Source organism: Aphis gossypii, chromosome 3 (genome assembly GCF_020184175.1).
Source record: "Aphis gossypii isolate Hap1 chromosome 3, ASM2018417v2, whole genome shotgun sequence".
Classification (NCBI taxonomy): domain Eukaryota; kingdom Metazoa; phylum Arthropoda; class Insecta; order Hemiptera; family Aphididae; genus Aphis; species Aphis gossypii.
The window spans coordinates 37,145,487-37,170,515 of record NC_065532.1 but is presented as its reverse complement, the minus strand read 5'-3'; the positions used below and the strand labels follow the sequence as shown (position 1 = coordinate 37,170,515).

General features: G+C 28.9%; 3 protein-coding genes and 1 long non-coding RNA gene across 8 annotated transcripts; 2 read left to right on the top strand and 2 right to left on the bottom strand.

Annotated features, from left to right (window-relative positions):
- Positions 1 to 601: 601 nt before the first annotated feature.
- On the top strand, positions 602 to 14,418 carry LOC114122145 (nose resistant to fluoxetine protein 6-like). Its single transcript, XM_027984716.2, is given in 13 exon segments — positions 602 to 1,082; positions 5,928 to 6,148; positions 6,376 to 6,535; positions 6,538 to 6,583; positions 8,053 to 8,147; positions 8,212 to 8,411; positions 9,405 to 9,568; positions 9,665 to 9,833; positions 10,377 to 10,712; positions 12,997 to 13,186; positions 13,812 to 13,954; positions 14,066 to 14,174; positions 14,268 to 14,418. Coding segments are annotated over 13 exon segments (2,322 nt in total). The 5' UTR covers positions 602 to 685; the 3' UTR covers positions 14,360 to 14,418.
- LOC126551382 (uncharacterized) lies at positions 4,624 to 6,404 on the bottom strand. The gene is made up of 3 exons (XR_007605279.1): positions 6,299 to 6,404; positions 5,906 to 6,210; positions 4,624 to 4,871 (listed from the first exon to the last, which is right to left on the bottom strand). It is a non-coding gene; the product is annotated as an uncharacterized LOC126551382 (long non-coding RNA).
- Positions 14,419 to 15,030: 612 nt separating the features above from the next.
- Positions 15,031 to 20,877, bottom strand: LOC114122087 (RNA-binding protein 1-like). 5 transcript variants are annotated; one of them, XR_003592248.2, is made up of 5 exons: positions 20,354 to 20,877; positions 17,062 to 17,284; positions 16,827 to 16,994; positions 16,088 to 16,431; positions 15,031 to 15,911 (listed from the first exon to the last, which is right to left on the bottom strand). XR_003592248.2 is itself a non-coding variant. In XM_050204522.1 (4 exons), exons 2-4 carry the CDS (start codon positions 17,265 to 17,267, stop codon positions 16,401 to 16,403), a joined length of 405 nt encoding a protein of 134 aa, XP_050060479.1. In that variant the 5' UTR covers positions 17,268 to 17,284; positions 20,354 to 20,877; the 3' UTR covers positions 15,031 to 16,400. The 5 variants fall into 5 exon arrangements, 4 of the variants coding, with proteins under 4 accessions (XP_050060479.1, XP_027840446.1, XP_050060480.1 ...); XM_050204522.1 differs by having other exon boundaries at positions 15,031 to 16,431; XM_027984645.2 differs by lacking the exon at positions 16,088 to 16,431.
- Positions 20,878 to 20,910: 33 nt separating this feature from the next.
- On the top strand, positions 20,911 to 24,041 carry LOC114122086 (probable cytochrome P450 49a1). Its single transcript, XM_050204521.1, has 9 exons — positions 20,911 to 21,250; positions 21,352 to 21,535; positions 21,632 to 21,857; positions 22,526 to 22,713; positions 22,785 to 22,971; positions 23,029 to 23,161; positions 23,225 to 23,431; positions 23,494 to 23,697; positions 23,759 to 24,041. Exons 2-9 carry the CDS (start codon positions 21,442 to 21,444, stop codon positions 23,873 to 23,875), a joined length of 1,356 nt encoding a protein of 451 aa, XP_050060478.1. The 5' UTR covers positions 20,911 to 21,250; positions 21,352 to 21,441; the 3' UTR covers positions 23,876 to 24,041.
- The last annotated feature ends 988 nt before the right edge of the window (positions 24,042 to 25,029 follow it).

Genomic DNA, 25,029 nt, shown 5'->3' with positions numbered 1-25,029 from the left:
CATTGTTACGAACAACTTAGAAGTAAAATTACTTTATATGGCGTATATTATATATTATATATCTTCCATTTATTCAGATAATTTCGCTGCTTTTCAAACTCTGCTTAATACAATTTATATACTCATAGATATAATTGTAATATATATAATACGTGTGTATACGTGATACATACTTTATTATAATATTAATTACGTAGGTACTTCACAACCAATACGAATTATAAGGACGATACTTCGGCACAAATTTTTTTACACACTTAGGTGTATGACAATTTGTCGTGCACCCATGTACGTATAAATATATATATATATATTCTTATATTTACTAGCAGACAGTTCAATTACCTCCGTCGCGGTCCCTCTGCACAGTGTTTTGCAGGTATAGACAACACGACCGGACTATGAATAATATATATATATATATTTTTTTAATTACACACTCCTGACTGGTATTATTTCGAATACGTGTGTTTTTTTTTCGCACAGGTATTTGTTTTGCGATGCAATCCAAACAAATCCGAATTCGGTTCCTTGTTATTGTTTCACCAAAACGAAATGTCATAACTTACCATTGAAGTCTATACGACTTTTAACAGTTTACTTTCGTTATGTTTCTTTCCTCGCGGCCAGAGTAGTACCGGACGACGACGTCTGCAGTAATGCTGTAACAATCGCCCCGCGAAAAATGTCGAAAAGCCGCTACACGGATGTGATCACGTCGTGCCGTCTGATGATCATTGTCGCGTTGATTGGTTCGTACGACAACTGCAACTACTGTCGGGCGGTGCAATCGGTGACCGCTGCGGACTACCTACCATACGTACGACAAGACGACTTCCGACCGCGCGATGGTGGCGTCGACGACTTCCGGCCGGATAGACTTCATTACGGTGGCAGCTTCGCAATCCCGGTCGCGGACGACGGAAACAGGACGCACGTGCAGCGATTATTGCGCCGCACTTCGGACATGGTGTCCAAGTTCCTGCCGTTCGTTACTTCGGCCGATGTGCACACACAATGCTACAAGCACACGGCCGTGTATCTGACGCAACTCAACGATTTCCAGCTTTGGGCGACACAAAGTGAGCAAAAACGCACTAAAATAAACTAAGACCAGTAAAACGTAAAACTATTATGAATATAACTAATAATATAATATACCTAATATTATGGTCATATATTATATTATTTAGTATTGTTTACACGATAATAACAATATATATATTATGTGTTTACGTCAATGCGGTATACCAATACAATTGTACAATATATTATAATGAGACAAGTCATTCAAAACGCTCATGTACGAAGATATGTTCTAGTGGAGGGGATTTTCAAGAGCATATTATTATAGCCTCATTAAAAAAAAAACAAAACACAACGTTCTATGAATTATGATTTTACAACAGTTACTATCATTATACCTAACGATTTGTTGTATGTGACTTTAAAACTAACTTGAATATGTCGTGGTCTATTTTGGAGTCAATAGTTACTATCTTTGGTTTGACTCGTCTCATCTCGGGTTTATAAACATTTGAAATATTATAAAAGATATACGCATTAAACACTAAAAGGACATGATTGATTTTTGCTGTAACAGAAATAGATTAATAAAATTAATGAAATAATAATATAATAATTACATTATTATGAGCTTACTGTTAATTACATAATATATAATATATGTTTTACGTATAATTGTATTTTATTGCATAAGTCTAATAAAGGAAAAAAAACTATATTAAAACATAGTTAAGGGACAGTGTTATGTAACTTATGTGAATTTTCATGAAAGTATTTTTTTTTTTTACAAAAAAGATGCAATTAAAAAATTTATCTACCTATACTCGCGTTTCAAATTCGTTAAATACCTATACTTATTTTTTAGATATTATATTAAAAAAATAAATCAGACGGGATAAAATATATTATATGTAAGAACATAAAACTATATATTATAGAGTACTGTATGAAAAGTAAACAAATACAATCTCTTGTGACTGGCATGACATAAGTTTAACATAAATATTATTATTTATTTTTAAAAAGTTAAAAACATTAACAACAACAACAAATTTATAATTGCACTCACCTAATACATGAAAGGCTTGGCTATGAGAAAAAATTTAAAAATTTTACACTTTTAAAGATGTGAAGAAAAACTTTTAAATTTTAAATAAATATGAAACAACTTAATTTATTTTTAACTCCGAAATCATATTAATCGTGTATTATATTATTAATATCATGTCTTAATAATAATTTTAAAAAAAAATTAATAATGTCCTTCATGATAATTTTGTTGGCAGATATTATTAAATTAATATGTGTTGAATTGTTTTTGTTAAAACGAGAATGTCGTACATTTTACCATTTATCTATTAGTTTTTACGAAAAAATCTAAAATACACTAAACGGATTAGCTTTCTTAATAAACTAATATAGACATTACCAACATTTTATCTTAGTCTTGCTCATATGCACTTTGCGGAATTATTAAGATATATATCATTATCACTGATACCCTGACGATGCTCTTGCCTTATCGAAAACTTTCCAATATTATAATATTATGAAACTGCATAATATCTATAAATTAAGTTCTGTATTTATATACTAGAAAAACTTTTACGTATTATAACTTATGGTTTACACAAAGCCGATATAAAATAGTAGTGATAATTATATTATAAAGACTACATTATCTCTAAATGAGCTGCAGTAGTGTTATCAAGATAACATTTTCGAAATAAACTATTTTAACCATAAAAATAATTTTCAGAGATTAAAAAGATTAAACACGCAAATGTAATTATCATAATTGTAATTTATAGATAATAACAAAAAATATGGGCGTCGAAATAAGGGTATTGCGGCGGACGGTTATATTCAGTTTCTCAGACTTCTGCATTGGCGTCGTCGCGCTGATAATAATCGATATTATACTATTATTATTTATTAATTTTTTATAATATTGTCTACTTCTATATAGATCCCCCGTTCTAGATAAACAATAAAATTAATTTCCTAACAATAATCGAAGTAAAAAAAAATAAATACTAACATAGTTGGATGGTAATGTCGTGGGCGAGGGGACATCATATTTGTACTACAACAGTGCGTACTCGTACAGATTATAGACTCTTCCTTTTCATCCTTTTTGACTTTTCAACTACGATCGCGATTCGAATGATTTCCGGCGACCGTAGTATTATCATCCTGCTACGCGTTATGCTGTTTCAGCGATTAACACGTCGCAGCAGTTCCGTTTACCAATGACTCATCACATTTACCATTTGGCCATCTTGGCGACCACTTCGTCAATCATACTTCCGGTTTTCTATCCATTAGTGATGTAATAATACTGTAATACAATATTACACTTTGACAACATGGACGATGTCCATCGTGCCAGTAAAATAATTACCAGGAAGATAAACAGAATAATATTGACCAACGATGTTATAGTCGAGTTCACGAATACCAACTATATATAGAATGGTTTTCGTACTCCAATTTATTCTCTGATGTATTGACAAAATTAATTATGCTATCCGTATTCCATAGCTCCCAAATAAATACGTATATAATTATTTCGTTTTAGAAATAACATCTTATAACTTTTTATACAACGATTAATATTATTCATAAATATACGCGAGTATTATAATGTGTTACACAAATATGTATATAATAAATTCCACTTCTTTATCATTATTACATTCTATAATATTTACTATAGACATAGCAATATAGACATAAAATAGTTTTACCAAAGGTGTAGGTAAAAGCTATAACTTGACTAGTATATATTTTTGAAAATCATAAAAATATATTATAAATTATGATGTACTTTTAAAATTTAAATCAATATAGGAATTTAAAAAAATAAACATTATTATCATTTTCGAAACTATATATATTTAATATAATAATATAGTATATTTGAAATTATAAGGACATAAGGTTATAGCTATAGCTAATAAACGTCGCATATCATAAATTATAACACTGAGTACAAGTTGCTTATTATATATATAATATTATGTTAAGAGAAAGTTGTGCTAATATATGATTGCCTCTATCTTACTTACGCATATACCATAATAAAATATACGTTCAATAGTTCCAATTTTGATCTATTATCGAACTTAAAGATAAGAACATTATCTGTGTTCTCTAGTTGACTTATGAGGATACTTTAAATTTTTTAGTGAATTATGAACTTTTTAAATATTATTATTTTAGATGCTCTGAACTCGGCTAACAGTTCAAATACAGTAAAAACCCAAAAATACAACACAGATAATGTTCTTACTTTTAAGTTTGAATAGTTTGATAATAGATAATTTTACTCTAATATTTTAGCTCAACACATAGAATTAGGACTACTAAACATATATTTTAATATAGTATATGTGTATCAGTAAGACGGAGACAACACACATGCAGCCTGGGCCATGCAAGAGGTGGGGGCGAAGTGTGCCTGCGCCCCGAACACAATTTCTGTAGGAGGACGCAAAAATGAAAATTTAATAATTTTTGTTCATAATTTCAATACACATTTGTATTATTTTTTTAACTTCGATATACCTAATTTAGGCCCATCATTGACGGAAAATAATTCCCAATAATAATATTTTTATATACAACTAATAGTAAGTACAATCTCATTGTTATATACAGGGAATTTTCATTATAATTTATAGAACGCGAGAACGTATTTTAGAGTTTCGCACCCAATTTGATTGCTACTCGGCTCAGCATCCGATACGATGTCCTCTTAATAATTACCGTTGACTGTTGTTATGTGCATGCAAATTCCCACCAATATTTAAAACTTTCCTTGTACGTTCTACAGGGAACTTCTATAAATCGATTAAAACATTTTAAAACTACCAGTAAAATTCAAGTAATTAGGTACCACTTAAAATATACTTTATAGCTAGAAATCATTACATAGACTAACTACAAGACATGCTTCAATGGAGGGTTTATTTTCTTCAAAAGAATCATGTATTTTAAAACTATAATAATATATCGTATTATATTATAGTATTATACGATTACTATATTACGATTTTTACTATTCCGAGTGTATACAGTCATTTCCGATGAAAACATATTATAGGTATATACTTGAGGTGTTATACCTACATAAAAAAAAAAAATCGCTATGGTAACGTAATAATAAAATTGGCAGTTGTCGAGTTTCAAAATATTATTTAATTCCACGCGAGTAAAAAAAAGGCTCCAGGGGATGATATATCACCCTCATCACCACCATAAACGCAACACCGGGCCTACCATAAATAGATTACAGTCTGTTTGCAAAAATAATATTTCACTCCTATATATACCTGCGCGACAGAAGATGACGTCATGTCGATATTGACTTTCTGTATATTATTATGATCATTGATCACGTTTATTATTTCTCTTATTGCAAGGAAATAATATAATATTATAAGCTCATCGTCTCATAAATAAATCATGGAATAATTAATAGAGCCAAATTGTTTCGACATAATACACTAAAGTACATGTACGTTAAATTTAAATGAAAAATTTAATAATATTTGCATTAGAATAAAAAAAAAAAAACAGTATAAACCGTATTTGGTTATCTGTACATTAACTACATACATAATATTTGAGTATATTTATACTTAAATGTGCAACCGTTAACCGTAGAACGAAGTGTTACGAATCACGACGACTGATAATTTGTGTTGCGCAACAAAAAATTATGAAATACTATAAATGGTGTAAAATGTAGGTAAATCATGAACTATGAAGTATTACTAACTTATATTTACGGATAAACTGCGTAATTTTATAGTTTACATTTACGATATTTCTACAATATTTAAATTTTACTATATTATATTGACCTATTTACCGTGTTTACTATTTGCTTTTAGTGTTTGACGCGTCTGCCAAATTTATATCGACTGGCTGGTTTGACGGATCTACGTACAATCTCGGGAACTTTGACGAATGCGTCAATGTCGAAGTATTTGAACGGGATGATTATATCCAAGGACAATACTGTCTAGTAGAAATCGAAATAAATCCCATAGCTCATTCCAAATTTAGATCACGTAAACACGTTTTTAATGAATCCTCATGGGATACACTGCAGGCAAGTCGAGATATCAACTGTTTATTTTTTTCTTTGACGAACAGAGGTAAACTCGTAGGTACCTATATTCGAAAGAATAATACAATTATTACACATTGAACAACGAATTGATTGGGTTTTAACAAAAAAAAAATACGATTTTTTTCGTACTATCGTATATGTATACTACAGCTTTCAATCCATCACACGAATTATTATAAAACTCTTTATGCGTGAATTTTATTCAGGATTTGGCATTTGATCCGAACAAAAGTATGCGGAACAGAATTTATATAGCATACTGTGTGCCACACACGTGCAACAGTGGAGACGTATCGAAACACATGGAAGGTATCCTGCGGGAAATCCCTCAGCAAAAAATAACGACCAGTGTCGGGGCTGTCAAGTGTCAACGAATACTGCATTACCGTGGACCTGGGGAGATTATACATTTTTGTACGTGCTATTAAAAAAATATCACATAAATAATAATTATGTATATGATATTTTTTTTGTTATTATTATTATTATTATTATACTATGTGTTTAATGCGAAGCAAACTCCCACGGACTAGCAGTTGCATTAGGATATCTAACAGGATACGATCATCGAATGTTTAGTTTTTTTCTTTTTTACATATAACATATGCATATTTATCAGTAAAACATGATATTTTTTCTCTCCTGAGTGACATGCGCAAACCACTCGTAATACGCGTTTAATTATTATTATTATGTTAATAATTATCTCTATTTTTTTTTTCTAACGCCAAACGCAAGTGGTGATTTTCTTTCTATATTTACACCGAGGCTATTTAATAGGAAGTCGTGTTCTATTTTCAATCAATGAAATGCGAATTCCGATAACAGATTTGAATATTTCGTAAAGTCTACTTAAGATCGACTTTTCCGCATTTTTGATTTAATCTCAAATCACACTAAAATAAACAGGATAAATTGGAACTTTTATATTTGAAATATTTCATTTATTGGTAAGCTTAAGGCAAGAAAAACGAAAATGTAGAAAAGTCAATTCCAGTTAAACTTCAAAACAAATTTAAATCTGTTTTCAAAATCTTTATCGCATCATTAGATTTATCGGTGAAATCAAAATAGAATATACGTCTATATTCTTATATTGAAAGTGTGATTGACATGTGACGGAAAATCATCACTTCCAATTCCTTTAACTATCTTTAACAAATGTCCACAGTTACACTGAATCTGAATCAACTACTGGTTTTCCGGTACGTTCTGTAAAACCGTATACATGCGATATATTGTTATTACAGGCTCTACAGAAACGATAAGTCACTGATAAATTAACGTAGCGATATATATACTTTTCTTATTCGTCGCTGATGTACCTACATCTTTCGAGGTATAAAAAAAATGCAAAGTCGTTAATTTCCGGGCTTAATTAATCGTGTTACAATAAATATTAATAGCTATTAAGTATGCACTAGCTTACCTTAATCTTTTTTAGCCCTATAAGTAGCTAACTAAACGAAAAAAAAACTCACCGTCTCAACAATTAATAATGTTAAACAGGATCGTGCGATTTTGTGCGCCCACTTTATAATAATAACACGACACATTTTTTTTTTTTTATTTCGGGTCATTTTAAAACTTTGAATATCATCCTCTGATCGGTTGGTAAATTATACACAATCGTTTTCAACTTGATGTGCATTAACGTACGTGTCAATTTTGAATCTATTATTAACAAGCGTGGATAATACTCTATAGGGGGATTATTCATGAAAATCTAATATGGAACAGATATTATGTCAAATTAATAATTTTATATGTGCAAATAAAACGATACGTCCAATTATGGCGAGGGATTAGTGTTGATGATTATAATACGATTCGATTATGAAAATGTTTTACTTTAATTTTACAAAGATTGTTTGTATGTTCAGGTCCATAATTGGATTCTCGTTCATTTTCATTGGCGTGAGCACTTATTATGACTTGTTTACTTCAATGTCTTCATTCGAGCATTTTCAGTTTTCCGGTAAGTCCCTTTAAATAATATCTGAATAAACCAAATAAGTTGAATAACGTTAACTATGTTACAGAAAAATCGAAAAAACACCTCGTACTCCAGTCGTTTTCACTATCGAAAAACGTTCGTAAATTGCTTACCTTCCCGAAGACTTCAGACAACCTGGAATGCATTCATGGACTGAAATTTATATCGATGTGTTTCATTATTGTAGGACATCGTTTTATGTTCACTCTAGGCTCCCCAATAATGAACTCTAATTTTATTGAATACGTAAGTAAACTCTTTAAAATTATTAATTATCAAATAATTACATTTCTTATATTATATTTGTATATCTATTACCGTTCTTTTTACATATCTATATAATTTAAACATACTATACTATATTAATAAATTATGGTAATTAATAACAATCTAACCAAAATCTTGAAATACTGATACACTTGTACCATCAATGACATTTTAAAGAACTCAGTAGTTTTATACTAATGTTGACCGTTTAAATATCTACAAATATAATACAAACTGGAAGAAACCGATAAAAAGTCGTTGTAATAATTGTGTACAAAATTTAAAATATTTCAAAGCGCAATTCTTAAAATTAAAAATCGAACACTGCTGAATCGTATTTATACAATTTAATGTATATGTCTATATTTTTAAATTACAATAACAATTTAATACATTGGACAAAAACAAACACCTCTTAAGTTACGGTGTGTATTAAAACGTATACACATAGTTATAAAAATATTTATAAAAAAATGCGTATTACAGTGAAAAAAATATTAGTTTTATAAGTAGGTATTCAGTGAATTTTTGAACAATGAGTATATCATTTTAATATCTGTCATAAGCCTGCATAGGTCATTTATATGGATAATTTGTGTATTATTATTTTTTTTTTTCAATGACTTATTATTTGAGAACTAAGGAATAAACAACTATTTTTTTAACACAGAAAGAAAAAAAATATTGAAATACATTTTAGGAAAATATGACGTACACAGTGAACTCAAAACATTTACAAATATATTCATGCGCGTAATTCAAAATAATAAAGGTAATAGTTGATACAATACATACCTTTCACTGAAATTAATTAACTAATAATTTAACAAACTACAATTATTTGAACTCCATACATAGATATTTTCCTATGGATATAATATTATAACCTAAGTATCTATGAATCACAAGGGTTACCATAAAAAAAATAAATATTATGTAAAACTAAAACATGATTTTTGCCTTTTGGTTTAGTTTTATAGCAAAATCGAAGCCATGGTCATACTTAACGGACCCATACTAGTGGATACATTTTTCATAATAAGTGGCTTCCTTGCATGTTACTTACTATTGGAACATATCCAAAAAAATCCAAAAGCTTTTCAAATACCGCTATTTTACATACACCGTTACGTGAGGTGACAACAATTACTATTATTTTAAATATCTTAAGGAATACAATACACAATGGAAAATGTTAATAACTAAGCAATAATATTATTTACTAAATATAGGTTGACACCGGTTTACGCGATAGTGATTGGATTTTACTGTACGATGTTTATAAAAATAGGAACTGGACCTCTGTGGAACGAGAAAGTGGGCTCGGAAGTGGAAAGATGCCATGAAAGCTGGTGGACCAACATACTTTACATAAACAACTATATCAAACCACAAAAATTGGTCAGTGTATAAAAAAGTAAAACTATAAGTTATGTAAGTATTTTGGGGGAGGTTAGACACATTTTAAGGGTTAGTGCCTAACCCTTAAATCAAAATTAAATTGGCGAAAATATACACATAACCCCTCGAATGCTTCAAATATCTATGTTCTGTGTTTCCTTTATTAACAATATTTAATAGATAATAAATAAAATATTTTTGTTTACTGGACCAGATATAGGTGGACCAATGATAAAACCATTAACTTTGAAAACAGACCAACATAGAATAATAATTTTAAACAAATAATACAACAACTACAATAAATCCAATACTACGATATTTATTGTTAAATAATATTTGTCGAACGTGGACATTTTTTTCTGGGTCCTTGGGAATTATTTGAGCGGGGGCGTTGGGTAATCCCTTCCTCGCAATCACTACCTGCGCTACCTGCTTATACATTATTGTGATTTATGTTTATGTATATTATTAATGTTTTAATGTACATTATATATTTACCTACGCAATGAAATATTAATTTTTACCTCATCCACCACACAGTGCATGATACAGTCTTGGTACATCGCATGTGATACGCACTTGTTCCTGACAGCCCCAATCATCGTCAGTCTGTTGTATCACAAACCAAAAATCGGAAACTTAGTACTGGCGCTCATATTGGTCGCGACGATTTCCACGACTTTCTTCGTCACGTATTTGGGCAAACTGGATGCCTTTCTGTTGGTGCACATCAAGACGCTGCGAAATCCCATCACCGACAAAACATTCCGCAGCCTCTACATACCAACACACACGAGAGCCACGCCGTATTACGTCGGCATGATGACGGGCTTGGTGAGGCACAAGATGAAAAACTCGTCCTACAAAATCAACAAAGTACGTACCTGTTTATCGTGATGACGTGTATATTATTCTGTTAACAAGCACGCGAACGAGAGTATAACAGACCCCTAGGCCCTAAAACCGGGCCGAGGGTAGTCGTCAGTCGTTTTCGCATTCTCATAAATATCTCTATACGACGGTATGTGTAACAAGGCGAGTAAGTGCTGCAACGGACTCTTGAGAGCAAAATTTTGTTTTGTTTAAAAAATTAACCCAGCTGATCTATTACAATAATAAAAAAAAAAATCTCCCTCTAGACGATATTATACAACACAATATGATATTTATTTTAGCACCGGCATTGTTGGTTTTTTAGTTTGTTTGTAGGAAAAATCCATACTCATCGAAAACAAATGCACTTTCTTGGAAAAATAATCATTTAAAATATAATTTAATCCATGACCATACCATTTCCATGGCTCATTAATTGCCTTGAATTTTTTTGTTCTAATTCATTAGTTAAACGATTTATGAGTTCATTTTTTTTATGTATATATAAATAATTAACCAGCCTTCCCTTGCCTACAAATAATTCTCTATATTGAATGTTGTATTAGTAGAATAGCGTGTACCAACATTTATACAACTGCCTACTTAATTAATAACTAATAACAATTGCTCATAGGAATAACTGGTAAAAATTTTAAAAATAGTGTAATAGATAATTATTGTCCAGCCGAACACCGTTGGAGGGATTTAATAACAATTGCTTAATTATATTAAAATAGCTCAGTCCCGAAATAATAATCTCATATAGAAAATTATTGTAATCATAATTATTGTTGTATGTCGATGAAATAACAAATTTTATTATTGATATTTAATATTCATCTTTCTAATCTTGTGCTAGAATATGAAACTTTTGAAGCAAAATTTAAAAATATATAAAATATAAAAAAAAAATACAAATTAGTCAATTTAAACATTAAAAACAAACAACCCGAAGTCTAGGCTCACGTTCGAGTAACTTTAATAATTTTATATCAATACTATAATAGTATTAGTACCTATTAGTATACAAATTGATTATTTTTTCACCGATAAATAATTTTTTTAGTTAAGATAGATATGTTTATTTTTAAATTTTTTTATTTTTGTATTGACTGTAGACGCATAGTTATAATTTTACGTAGCCTAAAATACATATTACATAATTATAGCTCATTTAATATTATTTATTGGCTCACTCCAAATTTATTTTTACTTACACTCAATCTGTTTAGGTTTGGATGGAGTGTGCCAGGTACCTTTACTTATTTTTATACATATATTTTGTTAGTTTTTCAATAAACTGATTTTTAAATGGAATTCTTTTTACAAAATCAAATCTTGATACTCAAAAATATTAATTAAAATACACGCGTACTTACATAAATTGCATCGCATATGTCACACTACTCCCCCCTATTCACCCTAAATGAGTCGTAGCCATGCTCAGTTATTATAAAAACTAAAATAAAATCATTGTTGTGAGAATTACAAAACATTTTAATAGCTGTATAGTAGTAAACTGATCATCGGTTCTGTTTCTTAAAAGTTTTAAGCGATAGCAGATAACTGCATATTATCATAAATACCGACCGCTGTGAATTGCGGATGCACTTAGGCTATTCAATATAAATTTTCGATAAGACTGCAAACGTACTTTAAATATCCACGTTAAATTTTGGTGGCAAAAACTACGTAGATAGAATATATTGTAATCTACGATAAGATAATGTAATAATCGAAAAATGGAAAAATGATCAACTTATTCACTTTTTCTCGATCACTATTCAATAACAATTATCTATTGTGTCATAATGGTTAATGATTAAATCAATCGACCTCACAATAACAAGTACTTTTACATCAGTGTTGTAATGATTATTTTTAAAAGATATTCAAAATAGTACTCAAATTATTTTTTCTTGAAATATTTCAAATATGCCTACTCAAATTTAAAATAATACATATATTGATTGTTATTTTGTAGATTTTTTAATCAACGTAATATATAGAGTACTACTGTATAAGCCTATGATAATTTGTAATTATTAATTTAATAATCATTGTCTATTGCGCTTTAGAAATATAATATATTCTCCCATATAATATCCTTAAAATGTAGGTATTCAATACTCAAAAGAGTATTTGAATACTTGGATTCAAATACTTCACAACACTGACTTGAAACTACTATATTATATTATATAATATTATAATGTTTACTTATTTGAGTTATTGGTGGTAAGTGGCAACAGTTTAATACGTTTTGTTTGTTATGTTTATCAATTAGTACGTGGTATGGTCCAGTTGGATCGTTTCGATCTTCCTCATGTTCGGCACGCTTTTCTCGGCCTGGTGGTTCTACGAGCCCAACTACAAATACGACGCTTTTGTTGCCGCTCTGTACGGCGCACTGTACCGCATTACGTGGGCAGCGGGTGTCAGTTGGACCATCATCGCAGTGTCCACCGGCAACGGAGGTAAAAACGACATAATATACAAACGATTTTACTCGGCGAAAAGCAAACATATACTATCACTCTAGATCATAGACTATTGGGTCGCTGTAAATTGAGTCATATTTTTAATTTTTATGCAAATTATATGGCGCAAATATTTTTTATTCATTCATAGATTAGGTACGTATAAGGAAACTTCTGAAAAAACCATTATTTTTCTTTCACTTATTTACCCTAAACTCTAAAAATATAATTGAATACAATATTGGTTGTATGATTTAAACATGAATTATCGAAATTTAGTTATTAAGCAACTGGTAAAAATGCGCATGAATGTATGATAGTTCCCGCACAAAGTCTAAACGAATAACTTTTTTTGTTTGCAGTTCATTTATTTTTCTCGTACATAACTCATAACTGTTGCATTTTTTTTCATAATTTTACTACTTTTTATTCCTTGACTTTTAAAACGAATATATAGATACATTACTTTGCATTTTTTCTTTTTATTAAACGTCCCAGGACGGAATTTATTGTAACCGTGACCTTTTTTTCAAAACGCAATTTACTTACTACGAGACTACCATAGCTGCGACCGTAAACGTTATAAATAATTTGTTTTCTAATGTGTTCACATATGCTATAGGTTTTATCGAACCTATCCTATGTTGGAAGCCGGTAATAACGCTGAGCCGATTGACGTACTGTGCGTTCTTGTGTCATGGTGGACTGCAGTTGTACACAGTAGGCTCCATCCGGACACCATTTCACACGTCTTACTATAACCTGGTAATTTTTAAGCCGTCAAATTATTTAAAAACTATATAATATGATATCTTTAACATGATATTATGTAACAAAATCCATATTTAAATTATTAATATTATATCGTCCTCGTAGGTGTGGTTATCGTTCGGAGATATCACCCTATCGTTCCTGGCGGCTTTCTGTTTGACATTACTATACGAATCGCCCATAATCGGCTTGGAAAAAATATTCTTCAATCCCGGTATTTACAAACACTATTATTGTTTTTAATAAAACAACAAATGTATATTATAAAATTTAAGATAAACGTTATAGTTTGGATTTTAATTTTCAGATAATAAATCTCGTTACGTAAACAACATCACGACAAAGATAAGTAATCTTAACGTCAAACCAGAAAAATTTCAACAAATAACAGCTCCATAGTCGTCTAGTTACAACAATTATGTTCAAGATTGTAACTCAAGTGTCTATACTTCCTCAGTTCCTCCACGTTTTCAATTTATATTGTCTTATTTTAAATTGTAATATACTATTTATATTTTTTAACCAACTACTCAGCTATGATTTAATGATTTTGAATTTATATATATATTAACACATTTATCTTAATTTATAATTTTCTACAATTTAGTTTGTAAGACATATTTAACTACAATCTCAATACTAGTGATTAAATAAATACAAATAATTTAAATATATAGAATTATCATTCTCTAATTAACCAGGAATGACTAATTTTTATTCTATTCATATATTCGTCTGAAACCTACCTAATATCTATAAAATATAAATAATAAATATCATTTAATTTTCTTATATATTTATTAGTCCTTTTATCTATACAGTATACACTATATTTTATATCTTAAATAGGTATTGTAAGATACCATTCAATCAATTAATCACATTTATTACATATTCAATTATTGTCATAAGTTTATCTCAGCAAAAATCCTGTAAAGTAGCTACAAAAATATTTGTTTTGCATAAAAAAAAACAAATTTACTACTACGATGAACAATAAAATTGCCACTTTAATATGTTATCTGTTAAAAACTAGCCTGAAATAAAAAACAAAAAACACAGTAAACAAGTTGATCTAATACAATGTATATATTATCCAAATCCAAATAATGCATATAATTTATACCAGTTAATGATAGTGTACCACTACTTTATGACATATCTCACTTTGAATTTGAGTTCATTTTGGTATTACAATATTCAAATTAACCATTAATGTTGACTTTTTATTCATATTAGTTATAAAATTTTAATTTATAAGTGATTGCCTACTTTATTTATAGTTAGTCTTAAAGTTTATTACCAAAATAAATTATTAAAATAATTGTTACACCGAGTATATACTGAATTTTTACCTTGAAATGCAAAATGTTTGTCGTTATTATTTCTTAAAATCTGAGATAGCCAATTTATTTAAAAAGTTTAATAACTAATTCCATTCATTTTTCAAAAATAAGCAAGATTTTAAATGTAGTCAGGAAGCATTAAGGTGGATGTTATAATGTATGGGGATTGGGGACCAACTAAAGACAATCTATACAATTCAAAAATTAAATTATTTATCTAAGTGTATTGTATATTTTAAGTAAACCAAACTAATGGTAGGTATAATGAATAAAAATAACTTACAAAAGTTAACTTAATATAAAGCTATAAAATTTTAAGTGATCATTTGGAAATACCAAGTAATCTTGAGTTAAAAAAATTACAAATTAGATCATTTAAAAAAAAATTCTTAGGATTTCTGTAAAATACTAACAGAAAATATTGAAGTTTTATAGGGAACAATAATTGATTGGGGCATACTAAAGTTCATATTAAATGGAACCTGTATCATCGATGTTTAAAATGTTTATCTTAGGAATGTGACGTACGACGTTGTCTTGGTGAGTAGCTCCTTGAACGTGACCGTGATGGCGGTGCACGACGTTTGGGAGATCGCGATCGTGATCTAAAATATAATTTAAATAGTTATACATCATAATAATAACAAATAACAGTTACTATAACCATCTCCATTTTCAACTAGGGAGTATTAATTATACTTACTTATTACAGCTCCTATTAAAAAAACATGTCATAGGTAATTGTTTAAAAAAAAAAAAAACAAAACAAAAAACTAAATACCTTTTAACTTACAACTCTCAATTTTCAATGAAAGAATAAATAATACCATATGTTGTTTAGATGGAGAGTGTGAGTGGAGACGTTAAAACAGCCAAGAAAGCATACAAGTGCTTGTGAAGAGTTGATCGTAGGGTAGAGGCGTTGGAAGAATATTGTAGAATAGTGTAGAATAGGCTGTTTCCGCCCGCATGATGTTAAATAACACGTTACGGTATTTCAATTCAGTAGAATTGGTGGAGCGAAGTACGAAAATTGTTGGTCAAGTCATATTGTCAGTGTGAGGTTTTTTTTATAAGATGGGATGATAAATTTTTTAGTATGGGCGATAACCAATGATCCTTTTCCTGTAAATTATCCCAAAAATAAAAAAGATCCAATTAAAGCCCAATTAGAAAAAAAAACAAATAAACAAAACAATTATTTTCTTAAGAAGTGAACCTCAAAATAAAAAAAATTAACTTACCAGAACAAGGTAGAACAAGGAAATAAATGAAAAAATATATTTGAAAATAATCAATGAGATAAAAAAGACAAACCCAATCAGCAAAAATATATTATAAATGATCAACAGGAATTCAAAATGTATTGAATTATTTGCTAGAAGATAAAGTTAATTAATTTATTAATGTTTAAAAAATTAACTGAATAGTATACTGAGCCCAGTGTTCGAACAAAAATCAAATTAAAACATTACTTCAAAGTTAATTAATGAATTAAGAATTATTTAATAAAATGTTACCTGTCATTATACCTATCATTGTAACGTGGAGGACCTCTATTGTATCCACCACCTCCTCCACCACCACCACCTCTGCGGTCACCACCTCCTCCGCCACCGCGACCATCGCGTCCACCACGAGGTCTGTTGCTAGACATTTCAACACGTACACGAACTCCGCAAATACGGCTAAAAAATATAAACTTATTGTTATAGGTATTTGAAACAATTTTATCTGTATCATATGTTTACTAACGTTCCATCAAGTCCCCTGACTGCATCTTCAGCATCTCTAGGATCTTCAAATTCAACAAAGGCAAAACCAGGAGGATTTCTAGCAATCCAAGTATTTTTCAATGGACCATATTTTGTGAATGATGCTTCAATTTCATGTTTAGTACCATTTTGGCCCAAATTACCAATATACACTTTGCATGATTGATCCCAGTCACGATGAGACATGTTGCTTTAAGTCTTGACTAAAAAAAAAAAATTATATTTTATGATTAACTTAATAATAATAATAAATATTAAATACTGAAATACTGAATGGAGCAAATGTAAAACAAGTACCATAAATATAATTATTAATAAATAGGTACATAATATCTTAATTAAATATTACTACCGAATAAAGAAACATTAGAAACTACATTAAAAATGAATGTTTGAATTAAAAACTCTTATTAACCATAAGAAAAATTATATATCCAATTTTCAATGCATAAAATATTAACTACAGGGTTGGACTAGCTCAAACAAACGGCTCAAGAAATAACTTTTTAACAGGTCTCTACTCTCTTAGCTAACAGCCTGTGTTATGAAGATGTTAGAACTGAATAATTTTATGCTCACTTTATCAATATTCCCACTTTTTCAGTCCTTTATATTTAAACGTTACATACAATATAATTTTGGCTATAGATAGCACAGTTATCATAACAGTTAAATATTATTAATAATATTATATTATCAATTTTATAACCATTTAACATATACAAAGACCCCCACACTGCTTATTACCGACCTCAAATAGCCTATTGCAGCCCCCATAAGCTCATTTTCATGGCAGCCTATCGGGAGAAATCCTGGTGTCCCTATGGCTTAGTCCAACCCTGATTAACTTTATAATATATTATTCAATAAATAAACAAAGTATAATGATTATTAATTATTACCACAAAATATAACATTATCAATTTGTAAAATAAAAAAATTGGGTTATACAAATTTTTTCAAGTATTTTAAGGGATATTATGGATACGATACCAGTTAATTAAAATTAAGTTCTTGAAAAAACACCAATGATAAAAGAAAAATGTAAGGTACCTACAATCATTTTAATACTGAAATTGATAATAGTCAACCAGAAAATAATATTTTTCTAAAAAACACCATTTCTTTTTTTTATCACAATTCCTTTCAGTTAAAAATTTTCAATTTCAATTGCCTTAAAAAACTAAGATAAAGCAAAACATTAACCTTGGAAACGTTATACATTAATATTATTTAAGAAATATTAATTTCTTCTAATGATCTGAAAGGATAATAACAAATACAGATATTTATAAATTAAAAACAACTAAAATGTCAAAATGACTCATTATTAGCTTATTGTGCAACTAAAATATAATAGCATTTAGTACTAACTTTATATAAATGTTTACAAATGCTATTTTCCACAATGAATAATAAGAAAACAACACAATCTAAGTGCAATTTTTTATAGTAAAATGAATAACATTTCGTAGTTATTTGATATTTATGACTATACCTATCATTTTTTAGTTTATTGCTTTTATTTTAGTAATACTTACTTCAAATTGTAAAAAATTCATTATCTAATAAAACATTCCACATTTAAAAACAAACTATAATTATATTCACAATGTACAATTTAGTATTAAGTATTATAAAATATTTCAGTTACTAAAATATTAATTGAAATAATTTTTTTTTAAGGGTTATTAAATCAATAAGCCATTTTTATTCATCTATAGAATTGAGTATTTAAAATGATTTTAAACTAGCTATTGAAATAATTCAGTTAGAAATTTTAAATACCAAGATTTTGATCATTATGGTTATTATTAAGTGTTAATGTAAAATAATAGAGGACCTGGAAATTACAATTTAAAATATAATATAAATGTTTTTAAAAATGATGATATTTATTTTTAATTATATTTTTGTTCACTGATATCATTAGGTACTATAAATTATTTCCATCATTTATATTATCTTCATAAGTACTACATTAGTATAATAACCAATTTCTCATATAATTTTCTTTAATTGTGATAAAAACAAAGATAAAAATGTGTATATACAATTACTAAGGGGTTAATGCACACAAATAATAAAACTTACAATGTTTACCTATACTGAGTGCGCTGAGAGAGCACAAGTCGGCGGCAACCAAATTCGGTTTTACTGCGCATCCCCAAACGCAACTCTGCCATAGGGAAACCAGTTTTGATAGCAGGGAGATACAGGAGGATGCGCGAAACTTGATAGCCGACTTGCACTCTTTCGGCGCATTCAGTATAGATATATTTGTCAACATATCTAACAAATTAGGTTATCATGTTCTGCATAGTAGGAACAATAAAATACAGAATACAGATACATCATACACTATTTATCTTCAATACCTATTCAGAAAATATTTTATGAATTCATATATTTTACTTGCATATGGGCAGATAGTAAATTGACTACTTTACCTTGTTAAAAATAAAAATAAACCAAATTGAGAATGAAAAGCAGTAAGTAATTATCATATTGCCATTAATAATTATTGCAACATTGGAAGGGGATAACATCTAAGGATACTAAGTTTAACAATAATAAAATACTATATTTTAAAAAATCGTGTACTTTTTTTTATTTGAAATGGTGCATACAGGCACATCAACTTTACTCTTCTCTTAACTTAATATTTAAGTGACCAATAAAGAGAGTTTAACACACCAGCTTTTAGTACTTCAATAAAATCTTCAACAGCATGGTATTAAGATAATATTAAATAAAGTTCATCATAAAGATTAAAAAAAAATAACTATACCTATCAATGCTTATACTAACAGTTCACTCAGACAATTATTTCTACAGCAGTACTACACAGTATACCCTATTAACATGTATCAATAAACTATTATCTAGATTTTATGAAATAAAATACCCCATGTCGCTTTCAAAAACAAGACAGAATGGCAGATTGTTCACTGGGCAAGGATTTTCAGGATTTAAGCGTGACAAATCACAACAAACAAAAAAATATCGTATATCTATAATAACTAAAATATTGGAGAATGAAACTCGCTTGCAAAAACGACGAAATAAATTTAGAGGAAAAAAAATGTCCGCCCCGAAAGAAAAATGCTACGGCGGCGACGCTAACTAATTCATCCCTTTGTCGACAACTAATGGGCAATTTACCGACAAAGATTCGCAGTAAAATTTAGTTACAATATTTTTTTTTAATAATTATCGGTACTTATTATTAGTTGTCGCATTTGCGTACGTTTACGATGGTAAATACTCACGTTAAAAAATGAATAGGTGAATCGTGTGGGCGGCGTACACTTGCTTGTGCTTCTGCTACGACAACAAAAATCAGAGTGAGAAACAGTGAAAACTTGAAAATTTATGAAACCGGTAAGTTTTGGTTACGTGACGTTCAGTAAACCTGATGCGATATCGTCGTCAACGTGGACTACGAGGGGGGAAAAACAAAAAGAATAATTAACAACAACAAACGACTTAAACGGCAAAACGCTCAGGCAGCGGCCGTGGCATAAACAGCTAGACGGAGTAGAGGACCCCGTTTGCTGTGGTCAGAGGTGCTACAATTGTAGAGAACGACGACGATATGTAAACAAAATGGATGACGGACCCGGACGCGAAGGTGCAACGTTGCCGATGTCAATGTCGCGCGGTATGGAAGCAAAACGACCGGCGTTCTCGGCAACGTCGCACGGGACAGATTTCTTTCTAAATAATAACAACAACCTGTTGGCCGTTTGGTTGTTTACTTATTTTAGTTATTTATCACCATTAAACCGACCGTGATTTACATTTCACACCAACTGGCAACTTATTAGATAATAGTATATCGGTATAATATTACTATATATTGTATATTATTATTTATTACATATTACATATTACACTTAACCGTCTCTACCCAGATACCTACATTATACACAGTACACACTTTACAATCAAGCATCAACATCAACGACGCCATTATGCGAATATTGAATAATGATTTTATGAATATTTGATCTATAAAATATAATCCGTAATTGTTTTATTATATTAAATAAACATAACGAGTGACGAGAATACGGTCGTTCTGTCGCCTGAATAATGCTATTATAGAACATAAAATAAAATGTATAATATTGTAATAAAAAGATTATGTTCGTGTTTCGTGAACGGTAGTGTAATTTACATATAAATGTTTAATATGTACTACATATTATGTGCCTTCAACTGACTACATATGAATTATCATATTATTCATATTATTGAAATATAGAATATAAATCAATCACTAAACTGAATACCACTGAACGTACAGGACCAATCTGATTTTGTGTACTCAGTTTATCTCTGACAATAACTAGTCATGACTTACCGTCTGTGCAAGCCGTTTAGTAGTATACCTGAGCCTAAAAGATGGCCTCTACTGGGCCACACTCATTTGTTCATCCCAAAAATCGGTAGGCATTACTTACACTGGTTTATTTTCTTCCTTATTAATTGAACTCTGGATGAATAAAATTTTGTATTTTATACTTTTTTTTTATACCAAAAAGGTCCTTACGACTCTTTACGCCTGACAGAAGCTATGGGTGACATAGAATGTAAGTTGGGTCCAGTGTTTAAACTGATATTGGGTGGGAAGACAATGATTGTTGTTACAAGAGTGGAAGACGCCAAAACAATGTTTGCCCATGAAGGTAAGTACCCAGCAAGACCCATATTTCCGGCTTTAAACCTACTCAGAAAAAGACCATTTGGCACTGGAGGATTAGTATCTGAGTAAGAATGATAAATTATGTTATAACATTATAAATAATTTAAATACATAATATAATATCTTTTTTAAGTTACTAACTGTTACTAAAACCTTTACTTATAGAATGTTGAAGTTGGTTTGTTTTTTTTCTACAGTTCCTTTGCTATTTTTCCTTAGTGGTATTAACAGCATTTTTATCAGATAAATACTTAGTTTTTTTAGAACTGTATGATTTATTAGCTATAATAACTTATAACAATATACCAACATTATATTAAATATTTAAGATCATAGTATAAAAATAAGGAAAATTTATTTTAAAAGTTTATGATAAAAAAAAAATTGGGTATATTACATTTTTGGTATCAATTCTTTTGACAACACTAAACACAGTTTACATTTAAGAGTTCAAGGTGCATTACAAAAATGTTAGCGATTTATTATTAAATACTTAAAGTAAATTTGTTGTATGTATAATAAAGTGTTTGATTACAATAACATTTTAAATGGTAGACACACAACAAAAATACCTGCTGATAGAACAATATTAAATATTGTGACTAAACAGTAAACACTGAAGGAAAATTTTAAATTGCTATTTATTCAGCGTTTGTAGATTTATCTATTTTTTTTTAATGTTTCATAATAAAATTATTTATCACTGAATTAAAAATTAATAATCTGATTATAGGAATGGTGTAGAATGGTATAGATTGAGAAAAGCCATTGCTCCATTAATGGCAAAAAATATTTATGAAAGTTACATTCCTCAGCATAAAGAAGCAGCAATGGATTTTATTGAATATATAAAATTGAACCGCAATAAAGACAAATGTTTAAAAAATATGTTTTATCACTTAACTAAATTTGCCATTGAAGGTAATAAATAGTGACACTTAAATTACATGTACATTATGATTACTTTTAATAAATGTTTATCTTCCATCCAGCAATTTCTATTGTCTCACCTGGATTAAGAATAAAATGTTTAAATACAGTCATGTCAGAATGTTTTTTAGAAGCAGGAAGTAAATTCATGGACGGATTGTACAAAACTTTCCAAGAACCGCCTGTATGGCAATTTTATAAAACAAATGCCTATAAAAATTTAGAAAGCTCACATTCCACATGTAAAAAGTAATTTAACATTATATATTACATCTAATAACAGTTTAAATTATTTGGAATTTTCAGTTTTATTGACGAGTACCTGAAACAGACTCATGAACACAATGCTCTAGTTAATGCTATTAATACAAATACAAATTTATCGAGTACTGATATCAATTTACTTGTACTAGAAATATTTTTTGGCGGGATTGATGCTGTCTGTATTTTTTTATACTTGCAATTTTTACATAAAAATAATATAATTTAATTCCTTATATAGACCGCTACTACTTTAGCAATGACATTGTATTATATTTCTCAAAATGAAAACATACAAAAAGCTTGTCAAGAGGATGTTCAACAGGGTACAAAAGCATACCTAAAGGCTTGCATAAAAGAAACACTTAGACTGTCTCCTACTGCAGGTGCAAATGCCAGATATCTTCCAAAAACCACTGTCATTGGAGGCTATGAAATTCCAGCAAATGTAATTACAAAGTAATAAAATTATATAGTACAGTGATATTTAAAATTATACCTATATGCTAGACATTGGTGATGGCTTTCAATTCTTTAACATCGACAAAAGAAAAATACTTTAAAGCTCCTTTAGAGTATCAGCCCAGTCGATGGTTAAGAAATTCTAACATCCAAAAGTTTGATCCTTACGCTTCGTTACCTTTTGGACATGGGCCTCGCATGTGTCCAGGAAAACACGTTGCCATGCAAGAAATGACAATACTCCTGTCTGAAGTAAAATACAAATACTAACCAACAAATGAAATTTTAATAAAATATTACATATTGTTTTCAGTTAATAAAGAATTTTAAAATCAGTATGCCAAATGAACAATCAAAAAATATTGGCATGATCTATCGTATGAACAGAATACCTGACAGTTGCATAGATTTAATATTCCACGATAGATAAACACATTTTTTTTTTCGCAAAACATTATTTATTTTTTTTAGTTTTTTTTTTTTAATTTTCTCTAAACAATCTTCAACTTTTGTGAAATAAAAATGTATCACTAAATATATATAAAGCATGTGCTACTAAATAGTATAATATATCTTTATCTTATATACAAGTATAATTACATAATGTATATCTATATTTTTTGATATTATATAATGAAAATAAGAGTTTTTTTTTATGTTTTATATAAACAACATTATATACAAAAATATACAATATCCACATGTATCATATTTAAATACTACATAATGTACAAATATGTATGTGTATACATAAACATAATATACATATATATACACACACACAATTGTAAGGCAACATAAGATGAGTGTAAATATGATAAACAATTCGTCGCTTTATTTCTTAACAAATAACATGACAGAAAAAAAAAATCTAACAAGTAAAAATAAATAATCGTATTCCATTTTTCAATACATTTTTTCTAATTAGCCTGCATTTAAAATTTCATTTCTATTTCTTTTCTAAACTTTTCGATTTTATAATTACATAATATTAAAATGACAGATGAGATCAATTCAAGAACAATATCTTGTCACATTTTATAATAAGAAATATTAAGAAAAATAATAATAGTAGTAATAATAATAATAATAATAATAATAAATTAAATAATATAATAATACAAATTATTTTTTTTATATAATAAACTATTACTATCTGTCCATTTAAGTTTTATTTTAGACAATGTATAATATGAATGTTTTAGAGTACCAACTATTCCGAGCATATACATATGTATATAAAATCATTGTATATTTGTTCTAAATTCATAATTGACTTGAAACAATGATTAAAAAAATAACTCACTGTTTCATTTTTATGCAAAAAGAGTTTATGTACTTTAACAAAAAAATATCCATAACGATAATAAATAATAATAATCATGTTTAGTGTTACATGAAACCGTTCAATTGATCCTAACCTGACAAAATTATTGAAAGAAAATAAATGTAAAACATCACATATTAGATATGGAGTTAAAAGTAAATTGAAATATAATAGATATTTAACAGAAAATATTGCTTGTAATAAATGGCCCAAAAGTTCTAAAGGGAAAACTAACAAAATACCAAAATTACTAAAAT

Coding starts and splice junctions, on each gene's coding strand:
- LOC114122087 (XM_027984645.2), bottom strand. CDS start 17,267: ATGTCTCATCGTGACTGGGATCAATCATGCAAAGTGTATATTGGTAAT. Junction 16,995..17,061: donor GTCAGGGGACTTGATGGAAC/GTTAGTAAACAT, acceptor TATATTTTTTAG/CCGTATTTGCGGAGTTCGTG. Junction 15,912..16,826: donor AATGATAGGTATAATGACAG/GTAACATTTTAT, acceptor ATTATATTTTAG/ATCACGATCGCGATCTCCCA.
- LOC114122086 (XM_050204521.1), top strand. CDS start 21,442: ATGACTTACCGTCTGTGCAAGCCGTTTAGTAGTATACCTGAGCCTAAA. Junction 21,536..21,631: donor TTTGTTCATCCCAAAAATCG/GTAGGCATTACT, acceptor TATACCAAAAAG/GTCCTTACGACTCTTTACGC. Junction 23,432..23,493: donor GCTATGAAATTCCAGCAAAT/GTAATTACAAAG, acceptor CCTATATGCTAG/ACATTGGTGATGGCTTTCAA.